The sequence below is a fragment of the Equus asinus genome, chromosome 5, assembly GCF_041296235.1.
Source record: "Equus asinus isolate D_3611 breed Donkey chromosome 5, EquAss-T2T_v2, whole genome shotgun sequence".
NCBI classification, from domain to species: domain Eukaryota; kingdom Metazoa; phylum Chordata; class Mammalia; order Perissodactyla; family Equidae; genus Equus; species Equus asinus.
The window spans coordinates 23,177,918-23,193,988 of NC_091794.1; the positions used below are offsets into that span (position 1 = coordinate 23,177,918).

At 37.1% G+C, this 16,071-nt stretch overlaps 1 protein-coding gene and 1 non-coding gene across 12 annotated transcripts in view; both read left to right on the forward strand.

Annotated features, from left to right (window-relative positions):
- The first annotated feature begins 1,032 nt into the window (after positions 1-1,032).
- PARP15 (poly(ADP-ribose) polymerase family member 15) overlaps positions 1,033-16,071 on the forward strand; it is a 60,138-nt gene continuing 45,099 nt past the window's right edge. For 2 of the 11 annotated variants that reach the window (XM_070508970.1, XM_070508974.1), the window contains exon 1: positions 1,100-1,327. Coding sequence is in view for 5 of the 11 variants with exons in the window: in XM_044771487.2 (XP_044627422.2) it covers positions 12,354-12,410 (57 nt within the window). In the remaining 6 variants the exon portion in view is untranslated. Of the gene's footprint in view, positions 1,328-11,048; positions 11,316-12,176; positions 12,411-16,071 lie in introns of those variants that run through there. The other 9 variants (XM_044771487.2, XM_070508972.1, XM_070508973.1 and 6 more) reach the window with 9 other exon arrangements.
- Positions 15,077-15,182, forward strand: LOC123286173 (U6 spliceosomal RNA). The gene has a single exon (XR_006528445.1). It is a non-coding gene; the product is annotated as a U6 spliceosomal RNA (small nuclear RNA).

Consider the following 16,071-nt stretch of genomic DNA (forward strand, 5'->3'; position numbering starts at 1 on the left):
GAATCACTTGTTTCCCTGTGTTCCTAATACTTTATACATATTTCTATTAATGCAGATGTGCTATCAAAATCCACTTACCCTGCTTTCTGCCTTGGAGTGCTGCTGGGTCAGGGCATTGACTCCATTCTCATGCTGTCTGATTGCTGTTGGGTTCAGCAATGAGAGGCTACAGCAAGAGATGGGAAGGTAGGAGGAGAGAGAGGTTGGGGGATTTATTCCCCCTGTTGTCTCCCAAACTCAGCCACATCTCCTGTCGAATAGCTCTCTCCTATATGTATGGCTCTTATCAGGCTCAGTCCATGACCCCTCCCTTGCCCCTTCAGCCTAGATGATAAGGGGAGAGTGGGGCTGCTTCACCATTTCCTACTGATTTCCCTTAACGCTTTGCCCACACCTATCTAGGTAATTCCTTTATTAACCTCTCTTCAATTACCCATTTTGAGTATACTATCTATATCCTGCCAGGACCTTCCATGACACACCAGGTAAATGTGTATTTGTCTGTTTTTTGCATTGTTTCTGTTCCTTCCACCCTCATCTCAGACAGAAGGGATTGTGTCTAATTCATCTTTATAATCTTAATGCATTGCCAGGCATATCAAGAGCCTTCAATACAAGTTGGTTGAATTAAATTAATGTCTTGTCAGGCTAGACCTGATTCCAGCCCTGTCTTAGGAGGCATGAAAAGACCCCAGTGTATTTTTCTGAAGATATATGTGTAGGGAAAGTGGGATGGGGTAGGAATGGGATGCCCAGCAGAAAGGGGAACTAATATTGATATATATATATATTTTTAATGCCAGGCACTCTAGAGACTTTATCTGATTTAATCCTCATGATAGTATCATGAAGTAGTTATGGCTATGCCCATTGTACAGATGCAATTGACTGAGGTTACACAAGTGATGAATTAAAGAGCCCAGGACTCTGACCCAGAATTTGTCTGACAGGAAGGTTTCTCTCAAAAGGGAGACATAATCTTGAGGCAGCTGTTTCCTCTCTGAAGACTGAATACTGCTGTCGAAGCGTTTCACAGAAAAGAAAGCGAAAGAGAATCTCGGGACAAACTTTTTGAGCGGAGCGGGCTGGCAGTGGGGGCAGAAGAGCAGAGCTGAGGATGGCGGCGCACAGCCCGCCGCTGCTGGTCTGAGAGTCCTGGTGCCCTGGGGCCCCGACCCCCCCCCCCCCCCGAGGAACTTGGGCACCAAGCGGCAGGTGTACTTCCAGAGCGCGAGGAGATCGAAGAGATCCGGAGGCTGGGAGCGTGAGGTCCGCCCGGAGCCGGGCAGCCCAACCCGCTTCCTGGCGTTCTTTCTCCAGGAGGATGGTGAGGGGCGCAGGGGCAGGGGTGAGGAGGGGGCGACAGGATGCCCTCCAGGAGCCGGGCGCACGCGCGGCCCTGCAGCTGGGGTGGCGCAGGGACCCCACGTCCCTCCGAAGGCTTTCTTCTAGGAGGCAGTTACCACCTGACTTGTCCCGGAAGGGAGTGGAGTGCCGGGCACCTTTGTCCTTTCCCCTCCCATTTTAAAAGTTGCTTGTAAGTTAGGGAGATTCGTCTTTTATCTGTGATATTTCTTATGGATATTTCCTTTCAGTTTGTCATTCGTCTTTTTTTTTTTTTTTTTAAAGATTGGCACCTGAGCTAACAACTGTTGCCAATCTTCTTTTTTCTTTCTTTTTTCTTTCTACTTTTTCTCCCCAAATCCCCCCAGTTCATAGTTGTATATTTTGGTTGTGGGTCCTCCTAGTTGTGACACGTGGGACGCCGCCTCTACGTGGCCTGGTGAGTGGTGCCAGGTTCCTGCCTAGGATCCGAACCAGGGAAACCCTGGGTTGCCGCAGCGGAGCCCTCGAACTTAACCACTGGGCCACCAGGCTGGCCCCTATCATTTGTCTTTTGAGTTTGCTTATGGTGGCTTTTTTTCCCCCATGCAAACGTTTTCTATTTTTATGTAGTGAAATTTATCAGTCTTTTGTTTTTTTGCATCTGGACTATCTGGACTTCTAGCCGCATTTTAAGAGCTTTCCCCTCCACCCAGGTTATAGTTGCCCATACTTTTTTCTCTTTGCTAATGCTTTATTTTTTACATGTAAGTCTCTGATACATTTGGAGTTTATTCCTGTGTTTGGTCTGAGGAATAGACCTAATTTTATCTTTTTTTCCAAATGGGTATCCACATTTTTATCTCTGGTAAGACTTAATAAATTCCAACACCATTTATTAAGATTATCGCTGCCTCCGTAACTTGAGATACCACCTTTATACTAGATTTTTAGATGTAGTTTGGCTATTTCTGGAACTTGTGTTCTATTCAATTGACCTGTTTATTCATCTGTTTTGGAGGGGCTCTGTCATACGTTTTAATGTCAGGGCCCCCTACATAGCTCTTCCTTCTCAGTGATTTCCTAGCCATTCTTGTGTGCTTGTCTTGCCTTATGAACCTTGGGCTTCAGTTCTGATTTATGATGAGTGTCCAAAAAAAGCTGATTGGGATTTTTATTGGGACTGCATTAAACTTATAAATTATAGAGAGCTGACATCTTGAGATGGATGTTGAGATGTTCTAACCAAGAACCAAGGATGCCATTTCATTTGCTCGTCTACTTTGTGTCTTTAAAGAGTATTTTATAGTTTTCTTACATAGAACATTACTTTTCAAGTTTGTTTCTAAATATTTTATCATTTTTCTTGCTATTGTAAACAAGGTTTTCTTATTCACTCAATCTTCTAACTATTTGTGTGTATGAATGCTATTGACTTTTCATTTTTAAAATTAAAGTATAATTTACATACAGCAAATCCCTACTTCTTAGTGTACAGTTCTATGAGTTTTGACAAATGTATACAACCATGTAACAATCATAAGATATAAAGATATAAAAGAGTTTCATCACCCCCCAAAATTACCACCAGTCCTTTTGTGGTCAACCTCTTCACTCAAGGTGAGCCCCTGGCCAACACTGGTCAGATCTTGGTCCCTGTAGTTCCAGAATGTCATATAGGTGGAACCACACAGTACATAGTCTTTGAGCCTTGCTTCTTTCACTCAGCATAATGTAGCTGAGATTCATCCATTTAGTTGCAGGTATTATGAATTTTCTGTTGCTTTCTAATTTAATTCTATACTGGTTAGAGAACATATTTCTTATTGTTTGAATCTTTTAAAATTTATATTTTGAGATTTGTTTTCTGGACAGAATATGGTCTATCTTGATAAATTCCCATGCACACCTAAAAACACAATGTGTTCTGTTGTTGTTGCATGGAGTATTCATCCATGTTGCTTAGAGCAAGTGGTTGATAATATTGTGTGATGACTCCTATCCATACTGATTTTATGTCTAGTTGTTCTATCAGTTATTGAGAAGGGATGCCGAAATCTCCAAATATAATTGTCGATTTATTTTTCCTTGGAATTCTATCAATTTTACCTTCATGTATTTTGAAGCTCTGTTATTAGGTGTATAAATGTTTAGGGATTGTTATTTCTCCTTGATGAATCTTTTCATTCGTCAGGATAAAATGACATTTTTATCTTTGTTAATACTTGCACTGAAATCTACCAGTCTTCTTTCTTTTTAACTTTTAAAAATTGTGATAAAATACACATAACAAAATTTACCATCTTAACCATTTTTAAGTGTACAGTTTAATAGTGTTAAGAATATTCCCATTGTTGTGCAGCCAATCTCTGGAACTTTTTATCTTGCAAAACTAAATTAGTATCTCTCTTTTTCTGACTGGCTTATTTCACTTAGCGTAATGTCTTCAAGGTTCATCCATGTTGTAGCATGTGTCAGAATTTCCTTCCTTTTTAAGGGTGAATAATATTCCATTGTATATATATATCACATTTTTAAAATCTATTTATCTGTCAGTGGACACTTGTGTGGCTTCTATCTTATGGCTACTGTGAATAATGCAGCAATGAATATGAGTGTACAAATATGTCTTTGAGATGCTATGTGCAATTTTTTGGATATATGTCCAAAAGTCATATTGATGGGTCATATGGTAATCCTATTTTTAGTTTTTTAGAGCAGCTGCACCACTTTACATTCCCACAAACAGTACATAAAGATTCCAATTTCTCCACATCCTCACCAACACTTGTTATTTTCTTTCTTTCTTTCTTTTAATAGGAGCCATCCTAACAGGTGTGAGGTGATATCTCATTATGGTTTTGATTTGCGTTTCCCTAATGATCAGAGATGTTGAGCATCTTTTCATGTGTTTATTGGTTATTTGAATATCTTCTTTGCAGAAATGTTTATACAAGTCCTTTGCTCATTTTTCAATCAGGTTGTTTTGTTTTTGTTGCTGTTGTTGAATTGTAGGAGTTCTTTATGTATTCTGGATATTAACCCCTTATCAGATATATGATTTGCAAATATTTTCTCCCATTCTGTAGGTTGACTTTTTACTCTATATATTTACTGTTTCCTTGCTATGCAGAAGTTTTAAACTTTGAGGTAGTCCAGTCCGACTTTTCTGTTCTTGTTTTTGTTGCCTGTGATTTTGGTGTCATATACAGTAAATCATTGCCAGGTTCAGTGTCATGAAACTGTTTCTTTTGTTCCACTGATCTATATGTCTGTATGCCAGTATCATATTGTTTTGATTACGGTAGCTTTATAATATGTTCTGAAGTCAGGAAGTGTAAGGCCTCCAGCCTTTTTTTTCTTTATCAAGATTGTTTTGGCTATTTGTGATTAAAAGGAATTTTTAAAACAAGGAAAACATTATTTTATATTTACTCATATACTCACTCTTTTCATCTGGCATCATTTTCCTTCTTCCTGAAGAACTTCATTTAACATTTCTTATAGTGCAAGTCTTCTTGTGATGTTTTTTCAGCTTTTGTGTGTCTGAAAGGGTTTTTATTTTACATTTATTTTCGAAAGATGTTTTGTAAGTTGACAGCAAAGATGTTGCTTCCCTGTCTTCTGGCTTCCATTGTTTCTGACAAGAAGTCTCCTGTCATTCTTATACTTTGTCTTTCTGTGTATAATTTTCTCTGTATTTTTAAGATTTTTTTTCTTTATCACTGGTTTTAAGCAACTTATGAAGTGTCTGGGTGTAGCATTCTTCATGTCTATTGTGCTTGGAGTTCATTGTGCATCTTGGATCCATGGGAATATAGTTTTCATCAAATTTGAAAAAAATATTGGCCATTACTTCATCAAATATTTTCTTCTGTCCCCTTCTCTTGTTCTTTCATTCATGTATGTTATTCAACTTGTCACACAGCTCACTGATTCTCCACTCATTATTTTCTCAGTCTTTTCTCTCTGTCTTTCATTTTGTGTAGTTACTATTTTTATGTCTCAAAGTCAACTAATCTTTTCTTTCTGCAGTATATAATTATCCTTTTAATCCCACTCAGTGTATTTTTGACCTAAAACATTGTATTTCTCCTCTCTAGAAATTTGATTTGGTTCTCCTTTATATTAAGTCTCTGCTAAATACACTCTTGTTTTCCTCTACTTTCTTGAAAGTATGCAATATTGTTATAATAATTGTTTTAATAGCCCTGTCTACCAATTCTATCATTTCTGGGTTAGTTTCAAATTATTTATTTATTTTTTCCATATTATGCATCATATGTTGCTTCTTCTTAGTCTGGGAATTTTTGGTTGGATGCCAAACATATGCATTGTGCCTTGTTGAGTCCTAGATATTCTTGTACTTTAAAACATATTTTTGAGATTTTTATCTGGGTCACAGTTAAGTTACCTGAAAACAGTTTGATCCTTTTGAGGCTTATTTTTAAGCTTTGTTAGGCAGGAGCAGGGTAGCCTTTAATCTACAGCTAATTTTTCCACCACTGAGGCAAAACACTTCTGAATTCTTTACCCTATATCTAAAACTTCTCATGAGGTTTTCTTCTGTGGCTGTTGGGAACAGGCACTTTTCCCAGCTCTTTTGGAGCTGAAGGCTCCAGGAAGAGCCTCTGTAGACCTCTGGAGATCTTTGTGCATCTCTCTCCTCTCCCATATTCTGACTTGCAATTTCTGGTCATTTTGGCCTCCTCAGAGTCCTGTGTCTGTCTCCTCAACTCAGTGAGGCTACCAGGCTTCCCCTACGTTTCTCCTTCCTGCACTATGGCTTGGAACCTCTCTCCTTATGGTAAGCCTGGAAGGGAGCAATTGTTGGGCTCACCTCATCTGATCACTGTGCCATATTGCCTGTTTCCAAACATCTGCAGAAGCATTGCTTCATATCTTTTATCCAGTTTTTTAGTTGTTTAAGGTGTGATAGTAAATCGGTTACTCCGTATTGGCCTAAACGGATGTCCTAGAGCTATCAATCTTTGTGTGCTCATTTTATGTCTTGCTACTAGCTGAATTTTTTTATTTTTATTATTTATTTTTATTATTTTTATTATTATTATTTTATTTATTTTTAATATTTTTATTATTTATTTTAGGATTTTCCAAGTAGACATTGTTACCTTCAGATGAAGATAGTCTCGTTTCATCTTTTTCTAATCTACACTCTTATTTTTTGTCAGATCTGTTTGCATTAGTTAGTATGTCCCGAACAATGTCAGGTGGTATTGTAGGTTGTCACCATAGTTGTCTTGTTCCTGACCTTAATGGGAATGCCTGCAGGGTTTCCCTAAGTAAGTTGCTGACTTTAGGACTGAGGTATAGATATTCTACTATGTTAAGGAAATAGATCAATCCGTTTCTATTTTTTCAGGAGATTTTGTTAGGAGTGTGTGTGAATTTTGTCCAATGCTTTTTCAGCAGATATGGAGATACTCACATTGTTTTGCTCAGACCTATTAATACAGTGAATTATATTAATAGATTTTCCAATGTTGTTCCATCCTTGATTTGCTTGACTTTCATGTAACTCATATTCTAGTGCATTAAACACTGATACTTCTAAAGCTGCCTTTGGCGTGCTGAATTGCACTTTTCATGAATCGTCTGATGGAAGACTATTTTGATTTGTCACATGGAAGCAATAACCTGCCATCCCCTGTTCTGTTCGTAGAATTTTAGACAATTTACTGCCCTGGCTGAGAGGGCCCTATGCTCCATTGTATTAATCTATCAACCTGCATTTCTTGAGTTTCTGCTGTGTTGCAGATATCTTTTTATTTTTATTATTGCTTTAGTTTTTTATGTGAATCCATTTAGATTGATATCTCTAGATCTTCTGTTTTGCTTCATTAGTTGAAAATTTTTCACCTTAATACAATTAGTCAAATAAATATAGAACTTTTATTCTAACACTTTTGGAGTGTTTAATGTTAACATTTCTAACCCCCAGGGGTTAATATTATTGTAGACAGGTATTGATTGTGAGGTATGAATTGATATCTAATTTTCTTCATAATTGAGACTCCCCTTCGCAACAATATTTATTAAGTTATGATTCATGTCTCCACTCTCTTAGTCCTCTTCCTGCTTCATATCTTAAACTTTTTGATAGGTTAAGGCTTATTTATGGAATTTCTGTCTTACTTCTTGTCAGATTATCTATTCTTAATTCAGAACAATTTAGTGTTATACTTATTACTTAAAGATGCATTTTTTTTTTTAGAAAAAATAGAGTTTATTTTTTAGAGCAGTTTTAAGTTCATGGAAAAATGGAGCAAAGGATACAGAATTCCCATATACCTCCCCATACACAACCTCCCCAATGTCAACATCCCACGCCAGAATGTTACGTTTCTTATAACTGGTGAACCTACACTGATAACTTTATTATCCCTCAAAGTCCGTAGCTTACAATAGAGTTCACTCTTGGTGTTGTACATTCTGTGGGTTTTGATAAATATTTAATGGCATATATCCACCACTATAATATCATACAGAATAAGTTTCACTGCCCTAAAAATCCTCTGTGCTCTGCTGTTCATCCCTCCCTCTCCTCTAATCGCTGGCAACCACTGATCTTTTTACTGTCTCCATAGTTTCACCTTTTCCAGGTGTTACACAGTTGGAATCACACTACAGCCTTTTCAGATTGGCTTATTTCACTTAGTAATATACATTTAAGGTTCTTCTATGTCTTTTCATGGCTTGGTAGCTCATTTCTTTTTAGGATAATAATATTCCATTGTCTGGATGTACTGCAGTTTATTTATGCATTCACCTATTGTAGAACATTTTAGTGGCTTCCAAGTTTTGGCATTTATAAATAAAGCTGCTATAAACATCCAGGTACAGTTTTTTTGTGTGGACATCAGTTTTCAACTCCTTTCAGTAGCTTCCAAAGTGTGTGATTGCTGGATTGTATGGGACGAATATGTTTAGTTTTACAAGAAACTACCAAACTGTCTTCCAAAGTGACTGTGCCATTTTCATCCCACCAGCAATGAATGAGAGCTCCTGTTGCTTCAAATCCTTGTCAGCATTTGGTGTTGTCAGTGTTCTAGATTTTCACCATTCTAATAGGTGTGTAGTGGTATCTCATTGTTGTTTTAATTTGCAACTCTCTAATGACATATGATGTTGAGCATCTTTTCATATGCTTATCTGACATCTCTATATCTTCTTTGCTGATTTTTTGATCAAGTTGTTTGTTTTCTTACTGTTGAATTTTAAGTGTTCTTTATATATTTTGGATAACAGTCCTTTATCAAGTATGTCACTCCCAAATATTTTCTTCCAGTCTGTGGAAAGATGCATTTTAAAGTGTAGCATGCCAAGTCTCTCATGATTTCCTTTGGTATTGTTTTGTTTTTTAAAATTCATTTTATCAAATTTGATAATTTACCGTGTTGGTATCTTAGTTGGGCTTAAATTAAGATATTTTATTTATATATCTATAATTTAACTTGGAGATTATTATAATCATAATGTATTTCTGCAAGGTCAGAGAATATCTGCTCAGACTTCATTTTTGCCATTGAAATTCGGCGGTGCTCTTAGTGCACCCTACATATTCCCTAGGAACTGCTTTATTGAGTCTTATTCTTTGGTAACAGCTTTGTTGAGATATAATTTACATGCCATAAAATTTGCTCTTTAAAAGTGTACAACTCAGTGGGCTTTAGTATATTCACAGTGCTCACCACTGTCTATTTTTAGAAATTTTCATCACTCCCAAAGAAATTCCATATCCCTTTGCAGTCACTCCCCTTCGTTGTCTCCCCACCGAGCCTGGTAACCACTAATATACTTTCTGTCTTTATGAATTTGTGTATTCTAGGCATTTCATATAAATGGAATCATATATGTGTGGTCTTTTGCAACTGGCTTCTTTCACTTAGCATGTTTTCAAGGTTCATTCATGTTGTAGAATATATCAGAACTTTGTTACTTTTTATTGCCAAATAGTCTTCCAATGTATGGGTATACCCATTTTACTTTTCTGTTCATCAAGTGATGGACATTTGGGTTGTTTCCACTTTTTGACTATTGCGAATAATGCTGCTACAAACATTTTTTGTCTCAGCTCAAGCTGCTATAACAAACACCATAGCCTGAATGGCTTAAACAACAACCTTCATTTCTCACAATTCTGCAGGCTGGAAGTCTAAGGTCAGGATGCCAGCATGATCGGGTTCTTGGTGAGGGCCTTCTTCCTGATTGGCAGATGACCCTCTTTTGCTATTTTCTCACCTGGCTCTGTTCTCTTCATCTTTTAAGGGCACTAATCTCATCTTGGGAGCTCCACCCTTATGACCTCATCTAAACCTAGTTACCTCTCATCTGACCCCACCTCCAGATACCATCACATTGAGAATTAGGGCTTTAAAACATATGAATTTTGGGGGGACATTTTGTCCATAGAATTTTTGTACAAGTTTTTGTGTAGACATATGTTTCATGTCTTTTGGGTGTATACCTTCCTGGAAGTGAAATTTCTGGCTCATACGGTAGCTCTAACTTTTTTGAGGTACTGCAAAACTTTTCCCCAGTGGTTGTATCATTTTATATTCTAACTGGCAATGTATGAGGGTTCCATTTTCTCCACAATCTGGCCAACACTTGTTATTGTCTGTCGTTTTTTTTATTTTAGTTATCTTAGTGGGTACGAAGTGGTATCTCATTATGATTTTGATTTGCATTTTCTTAATGACTAGTGATTTTGAGCATCTTTTTGTGTCCTTTTATGTCCTATATATGTCTACTTTGGAGAAACATCTATTCAAATCCTTTACCTATTTTTAAATCGGGTTATTTGTTTTTATTGTTGAGTAGTAAAAGTTGTTTAATATTCTAGATACAAGTCCCCTATCATTTAAGTGATTTGCAAATATTTTCTCCCATTCTATAGTTGTCATCTCACTTTCTTAATGGCATTGCTGATTTTTAAAAATTTTTGCAATATATTGCTGTATTATTTGTAAAGAATGACTGTTTTTGGTTTCCTTTCCATTTCTATGTTTATCCTCATTTCTTTTCCTCACTTTATTTTGATGACCAGGAAGAGTTCTAAATAATACATCGAATAGAAGTGGTGACAGAGCATATATCTGATTTTTGGTTTATTTTGTTTTATACTACTTCTAAGGAGAGTGACTGTTGTGTTTCTTCGCTGTGAATACTGTTGATTTCTGAGTTCAGAATAAGCCTGTTTATAATGGTAAGGGGAAAATCCCTTTATTTCTCTTTCAAGGATTAAAAACAATGAAAACTGGAAGTAAGAGTCTCTATTCTGCCAAGAATGTCTACCCATACCAAATCTTCTTTGTGACTATGTAACATTTTGTATTTTAGTTATCTCTGTAGATTGCCCTTTCATTATGCAGTAACAGAAACTTCTTTCTTTTCAGTAACAAATTGTGGTTCTATTAATTTGTGTTGGTGGAGGAGCACCATCATTGTATGCCATGTTTGTTACTTTTTTCCCTGTGGTTTCATCAGTAAATTTGACTTTAAAAGTATAATGTTTAATTACTTAATCGTTTAATCAAAGAGTTACTATTTTCTTTTTTTTAATAAGGAAATGAGTGAATTCTATCTTCTTCCAAAGTATTTAAGACATCAGAAAGTAATATGAAAGCCAAAGCTTTTCAAATCTCAAATCAGATATAAAAACTAACATCTCGAGTGTTTCTGTCTCTCTAAAAATTGCGAAGTCAGAAGACCTCAGTACAAAAGTAATATTTTTCAGAAGAGTGGATAAAATAGATGACATGGAAGTGGATGAAATAGATGAATTTTTGAAAGATCCTTCACAAGCCTCCCTTTTGGTGCATTTCACAATATCCAAGACACTATGACTGAGAATGTGCTGTCCTTGTTTGTGGAATCAATTAGCGGCCTGTCAGAAGCCAATGGCAACTTCAGGGTGGAAGTAATACCCAATATTAAAATTGCTGGCTTCATTTTTCTCAAAAATATTGGTAAGACGGACAATAGTTTTTAATCCTTCATTTGCAAATTGTAGTTGTATCTTATTTTGAGATTCCAGGTATCCCTCAATGGGTCTTCTTTAAAAGTTGTGCTCTTTCTAACTCCCAGTAAGAGAATCGTGTGGGAATCTATGTATTATTACTCCTGGTGCTGCTAATAACTAACATTTATCAAGTGCTTGCTCTCTGTCAAGTATTCTGCTAAGTTTTTACTTACTTTGTGTCTTAACATATAGCACCATGACATAGGCACTATTATTATCTCCCATTTTACAAATGAATAAATCTGGGCTTAGAGAGGATTAAATTACTTGCTCACAGTCACACAGCTAGTAAGTGTTTGAGTCATAATTCCAAATCAGACATTCTGATTTCTGAGTGTATTTTCTTAACCACTGTGTATGTGCCCTCAAATTTCCAAAGAGTTTTATTAGTAATTGGACCTTATTTTTATGATAATGGCATGTACAAATAGAGACCAAGATATGGTGAAGTTAGTAGGGGGAATGAAGTGAAATAAGATTTAGCAAAGATTATTATATTACAACCATTATTACCATTATCAGCTTACAAAGTGGCTGTACACACTTGATTTCATTTGGAGAGGTAACTGTTGATCCATGCCCCCAAAATGATCACAAATGGAGGTCACTGTTAAAGATAGCTGTGCGCCCAGGGTAGGCAATGTGGGATAGTGGGAAGCTGACACTGTAAAATATAACTTTACATAGAAATTTTGCATCTAAATTTTAAATCCTAGTTATAGCCTCAAAGTCAACTTCCTTTGTAAAATCTGTTTTCTTCCAATATGAAATGAAATTACAGTACCAATAAACTGGTTTTCATTTGTAGATGTCAGGATATTCGTTACTGTTTGTCACAGACACCACAAAATTCAGCAACTTCAGATTTTTCCAAGACTTCTGGAACTGACAAGAACCATTAAGATTGAGAATCTGCCACCTCATGTTGATAATAGTTATGTAACAATTGTCTTTGGAAACCCCCAAAATGGAGAAGGAGTAACCAATGTCTAGTATTTCCTGGAAGAGTGTTCAGCCCCGGTTGAGTTTTCTGACTACAAAGGTAATTAATTTCTCTTCTTTCTTCCTGTTTAAGGTTATTATTAACCATTTCATGCATGACTGACATTAGATTAGGGGCCACTCAGGTGATTAGGAAATCCATCAAAGCCACCACATTCTTACTGGGATAGGCTATGAATTAACTCAAGGCTTTGAACAGGTCTCTGTGGAGATCTAGCTAAAAGAATTTGTTTTTTAGCAGTAATAAAAAAACAAACAACAAAAAACTTCCTTTGACCTCCCATTTCCCTGTGCCATGTTAAATGGTCATACTTCACCTGCACATCCCCTCCCAGCTGTGATCCATAAGAAGAGGTGGTGAAGCCAAAAAGTATCTCTGAAACTATAGGTGGGGATGGAAGACTGGAGGGGAAAGAGAGTGCGGTCAAGAGGAGAGAAGCAGGTATTAGGATCTTCCTCATGGAGCTTCAGTGGCAACCAGTCAGGTGGAAAAGCCGAAAATTGAGACGCTATCTAGAAAGAAAAGGAGCTTACCTTTCAGTAGTGATTTAAGAAGCTAATAGTCGTGGCACTAGACTGAAATGATACCTCATTCTTAGTATAGCAATGAATTGATACCACTGGATATTTTTAATTGGTACCTTGTGAGAAGACTTAGTTTAGGACTGGTATCCCTCACTTAGTGACTTCTGCATTTAAAACTGTCTAATTCTTAGGACTGAAACCAGCCTTCCCAACTTTCCGAATTTGAAGGCCCCGTGTCTCTCACACACTTGTCATCTAGTTCTTAATGCTACTGTTGACATCTAGAGAGCCTTTATAAAAAAAAACAGTTAGACATTGTTATGCTCTAGAAAATGGCTAATGGTTAAGCATATTCAATCTTTCCGGAGATAACGTGCAAGTTGGGCCGACTCAGAGCCTCAATCTGCACTCCAGCAATTAGTGAACTAAAGAAACCAAGAGAGGAGGCAGGGTGATATAAAGTGCAGTGCAGCATTTTATAAACTTTTTTTTAACAACAGCACATCATTAAAAAATATATATAGATAGATATATAATATCCGAACCCATCTTATATGAAAATGAAGGTGTTTGTAGCAATTTTGGAGAATGTTTTGTTGCAACATGTGCATTTCTCATTAAGGAACTGATGCACTCTATTTTCTATTCTATTTTAACATGTATATATGCATATTTATAATTTTCCATTAAGACCCTTAAAATTCGTACCCCTGGCGTAGTGGTTAGAGGTTGACTTTCAGCAATGACTTTGCCAGAAAGGGTTAGGAGGTAGGGGTTTTAGTCTTATCCCCACTCTCTCCATCAGCCTGCCTCTTCAAGTCATGCTGAAGAAGCATACAATCTGTATTAGTTTTCTATTGCTGCATACCAAATGACCCCAAAGTTTAGTGGCTTTACGTAACAAACATTTGTCCTCTTATACTTTTGTGGGTCAGGAATTTGGGAACAGCTTAGCTGGGTGATTCTGGCTCAGGATCTCTCATGAGTTTGCTATCAAGATGTTGGTTGGGGCTGCAGTCATCACAAGTCTTGACAGGGACTGGAGAGTCTGCTTCTAAGCTCACTCACATGGCTGCTGCCAGAGACCTCAGTTCCTTGCTATGAGGGCATCTCCACTGGGGGTTCATGACATGGCAGTGGCTTCTCCTATAGTGAGTTATCTGAGGAAGGGAAGGAAGGAAAGCTGTAGTGATGTTTGTAACCTAGCCTCAGAAGTGACATGGCATCACTTCTGCCATCTTCTGTTGGTCGCACAGACCAATCTTGATACAATATGGAAGAACACTATACAAAGGTGTGATTACCAGGAAGTAGGGATCATTGGGCGCCATCTTACTTGCACAGTCAAGAAAATACAGCTTTAAGACAAGCTCCCTTCCTCACCCCCTACTTCTGGCCAGATTGTCACACCTAAGCCCTCTGTATAGAAATTCTGGAGCACCACTGACCTTTAGAGTCCCAAAGGCATATATCCAAAATCTTCTAGAGTATACTAGCTGGATAGCAATAGCAAAGTTACTTTCTGATTCTCTGTTTCCTCATTTAAAAAGTGAAGATAAAATCTATCTCATGGGGTCATTGTGAAGATTAAATTAAATGGGATAATATTTGTAAAATATCTGACACACAACAGGTATTCACTAAATAAAGCTCTTACAATTATCAAATTAGGCAAAAATGGAAAACACAAGTTACTAATTTGATTCGAAATAATAGATATGAATTGCATTTTAGATGGCGGTATGTCTCAGCAGATGCAGGGATAAACTGCCATTATTAAATGAGATTTAAATAGTTCAGTGTCCTTTGTTTTGATGTTGTTATCACCTCTGACATAAGAGTACTGGAATAAACTATTTCTACTGGGTAAAACGTATTTGAAAATAGGTTAGTGAATTCAATTAAGAAAAATATGCCTCCCACCCCACCACAAAAAAACCCAAAAACCACAAAACAGTTTCTCTAGAAGTAAAATCAGACCACTAAGTGATGGCCCATCTTCTGCTTCCTGGGAACTCACCATCTCATTGACCCATTCCACCTTAGGACGGTTCTAATTATTTTTTAAAATTTAGCTTTACATTAAGCCCAAACATGTTTTACTGTAGTTCTACCCATTAGTCCTTGTTCTTCCACTTAAAGTTGTAGAAGTCAATCCTTTTATTATGAGACAGCTCTTCAGTGCTTGCTTGGCAGCTCATCTACTAACATTGGAACGATACAGGGAAGATTAGTGTGGCCCCTGTGCAAGGACGACACGTATGTTCCTGAAGCGTTCCATATTTTTATCACAAGAAAAAAATTTTGTAACTATGGATGGTGATGGATTCTAGACTTATTGTGGTGATCAATTTACAATATATACAAATATTGAATCATTATGTTGTACACCTGAAACTAATATAATGTTGTTTGTCAATTATGCCTCAATAAAAAAAAGAATTAAAAAAATTGGAGAGTAAAAAGATAATGAAGGAGTTACGAAAACTGCAGCAGTTGTCAGGATCCTTAGGAACGCTGAAGGCCCGTGGGCATTCAGTGACTCAGACAGGTCTTTACCTCAAGAGACCAGTGCTGCCCTTGCTGGCTTAACAACATCATCTCAGTTTTTGGATCTTCAAAGATCACCAGATTGGTGTTTACCACATCTAGATCAAAATCTGAAGATAAAAGTGATTTTAACCTGGGGAAAACTGAACGAGCTCTGTAGAAGATTTATAGTTAAATAATACTTATACCAAGATCAAACTTGCCCTACCCAACCAGGTGTCAATCTCACAGGCGTTGATTGATCAGGAGCAGGGGTCAGAAAACTTTAGCCTGTGGGCCGAATCCAGCCCGTCATCTGTTTTTGTAAATAAAATTTTATTGGAACACACACAGACACACACACAAACACACAAGGTTGCCCTTTGAATGTTTAAGGGCAACTATTATGTCCCGTTACCTGCATCCCACCCCACTCTTTACTCTACCTCTGCAAGTTAAACAGACTCAGTTCCTTTTGTATATCTTCACGTGACATGGTTTTGAGTCCTTTCACAACCTCAGTTTCTTGCTTCTGAACATGTCTAGTTTTCATAATCCCTTTGCAAAGTTTGGCGCCTTGAACTAAACACAATACCCCAGGCGTTGCCTGTTTTTACCAATGAAAAGTAGCATAGGGTTATTATTCA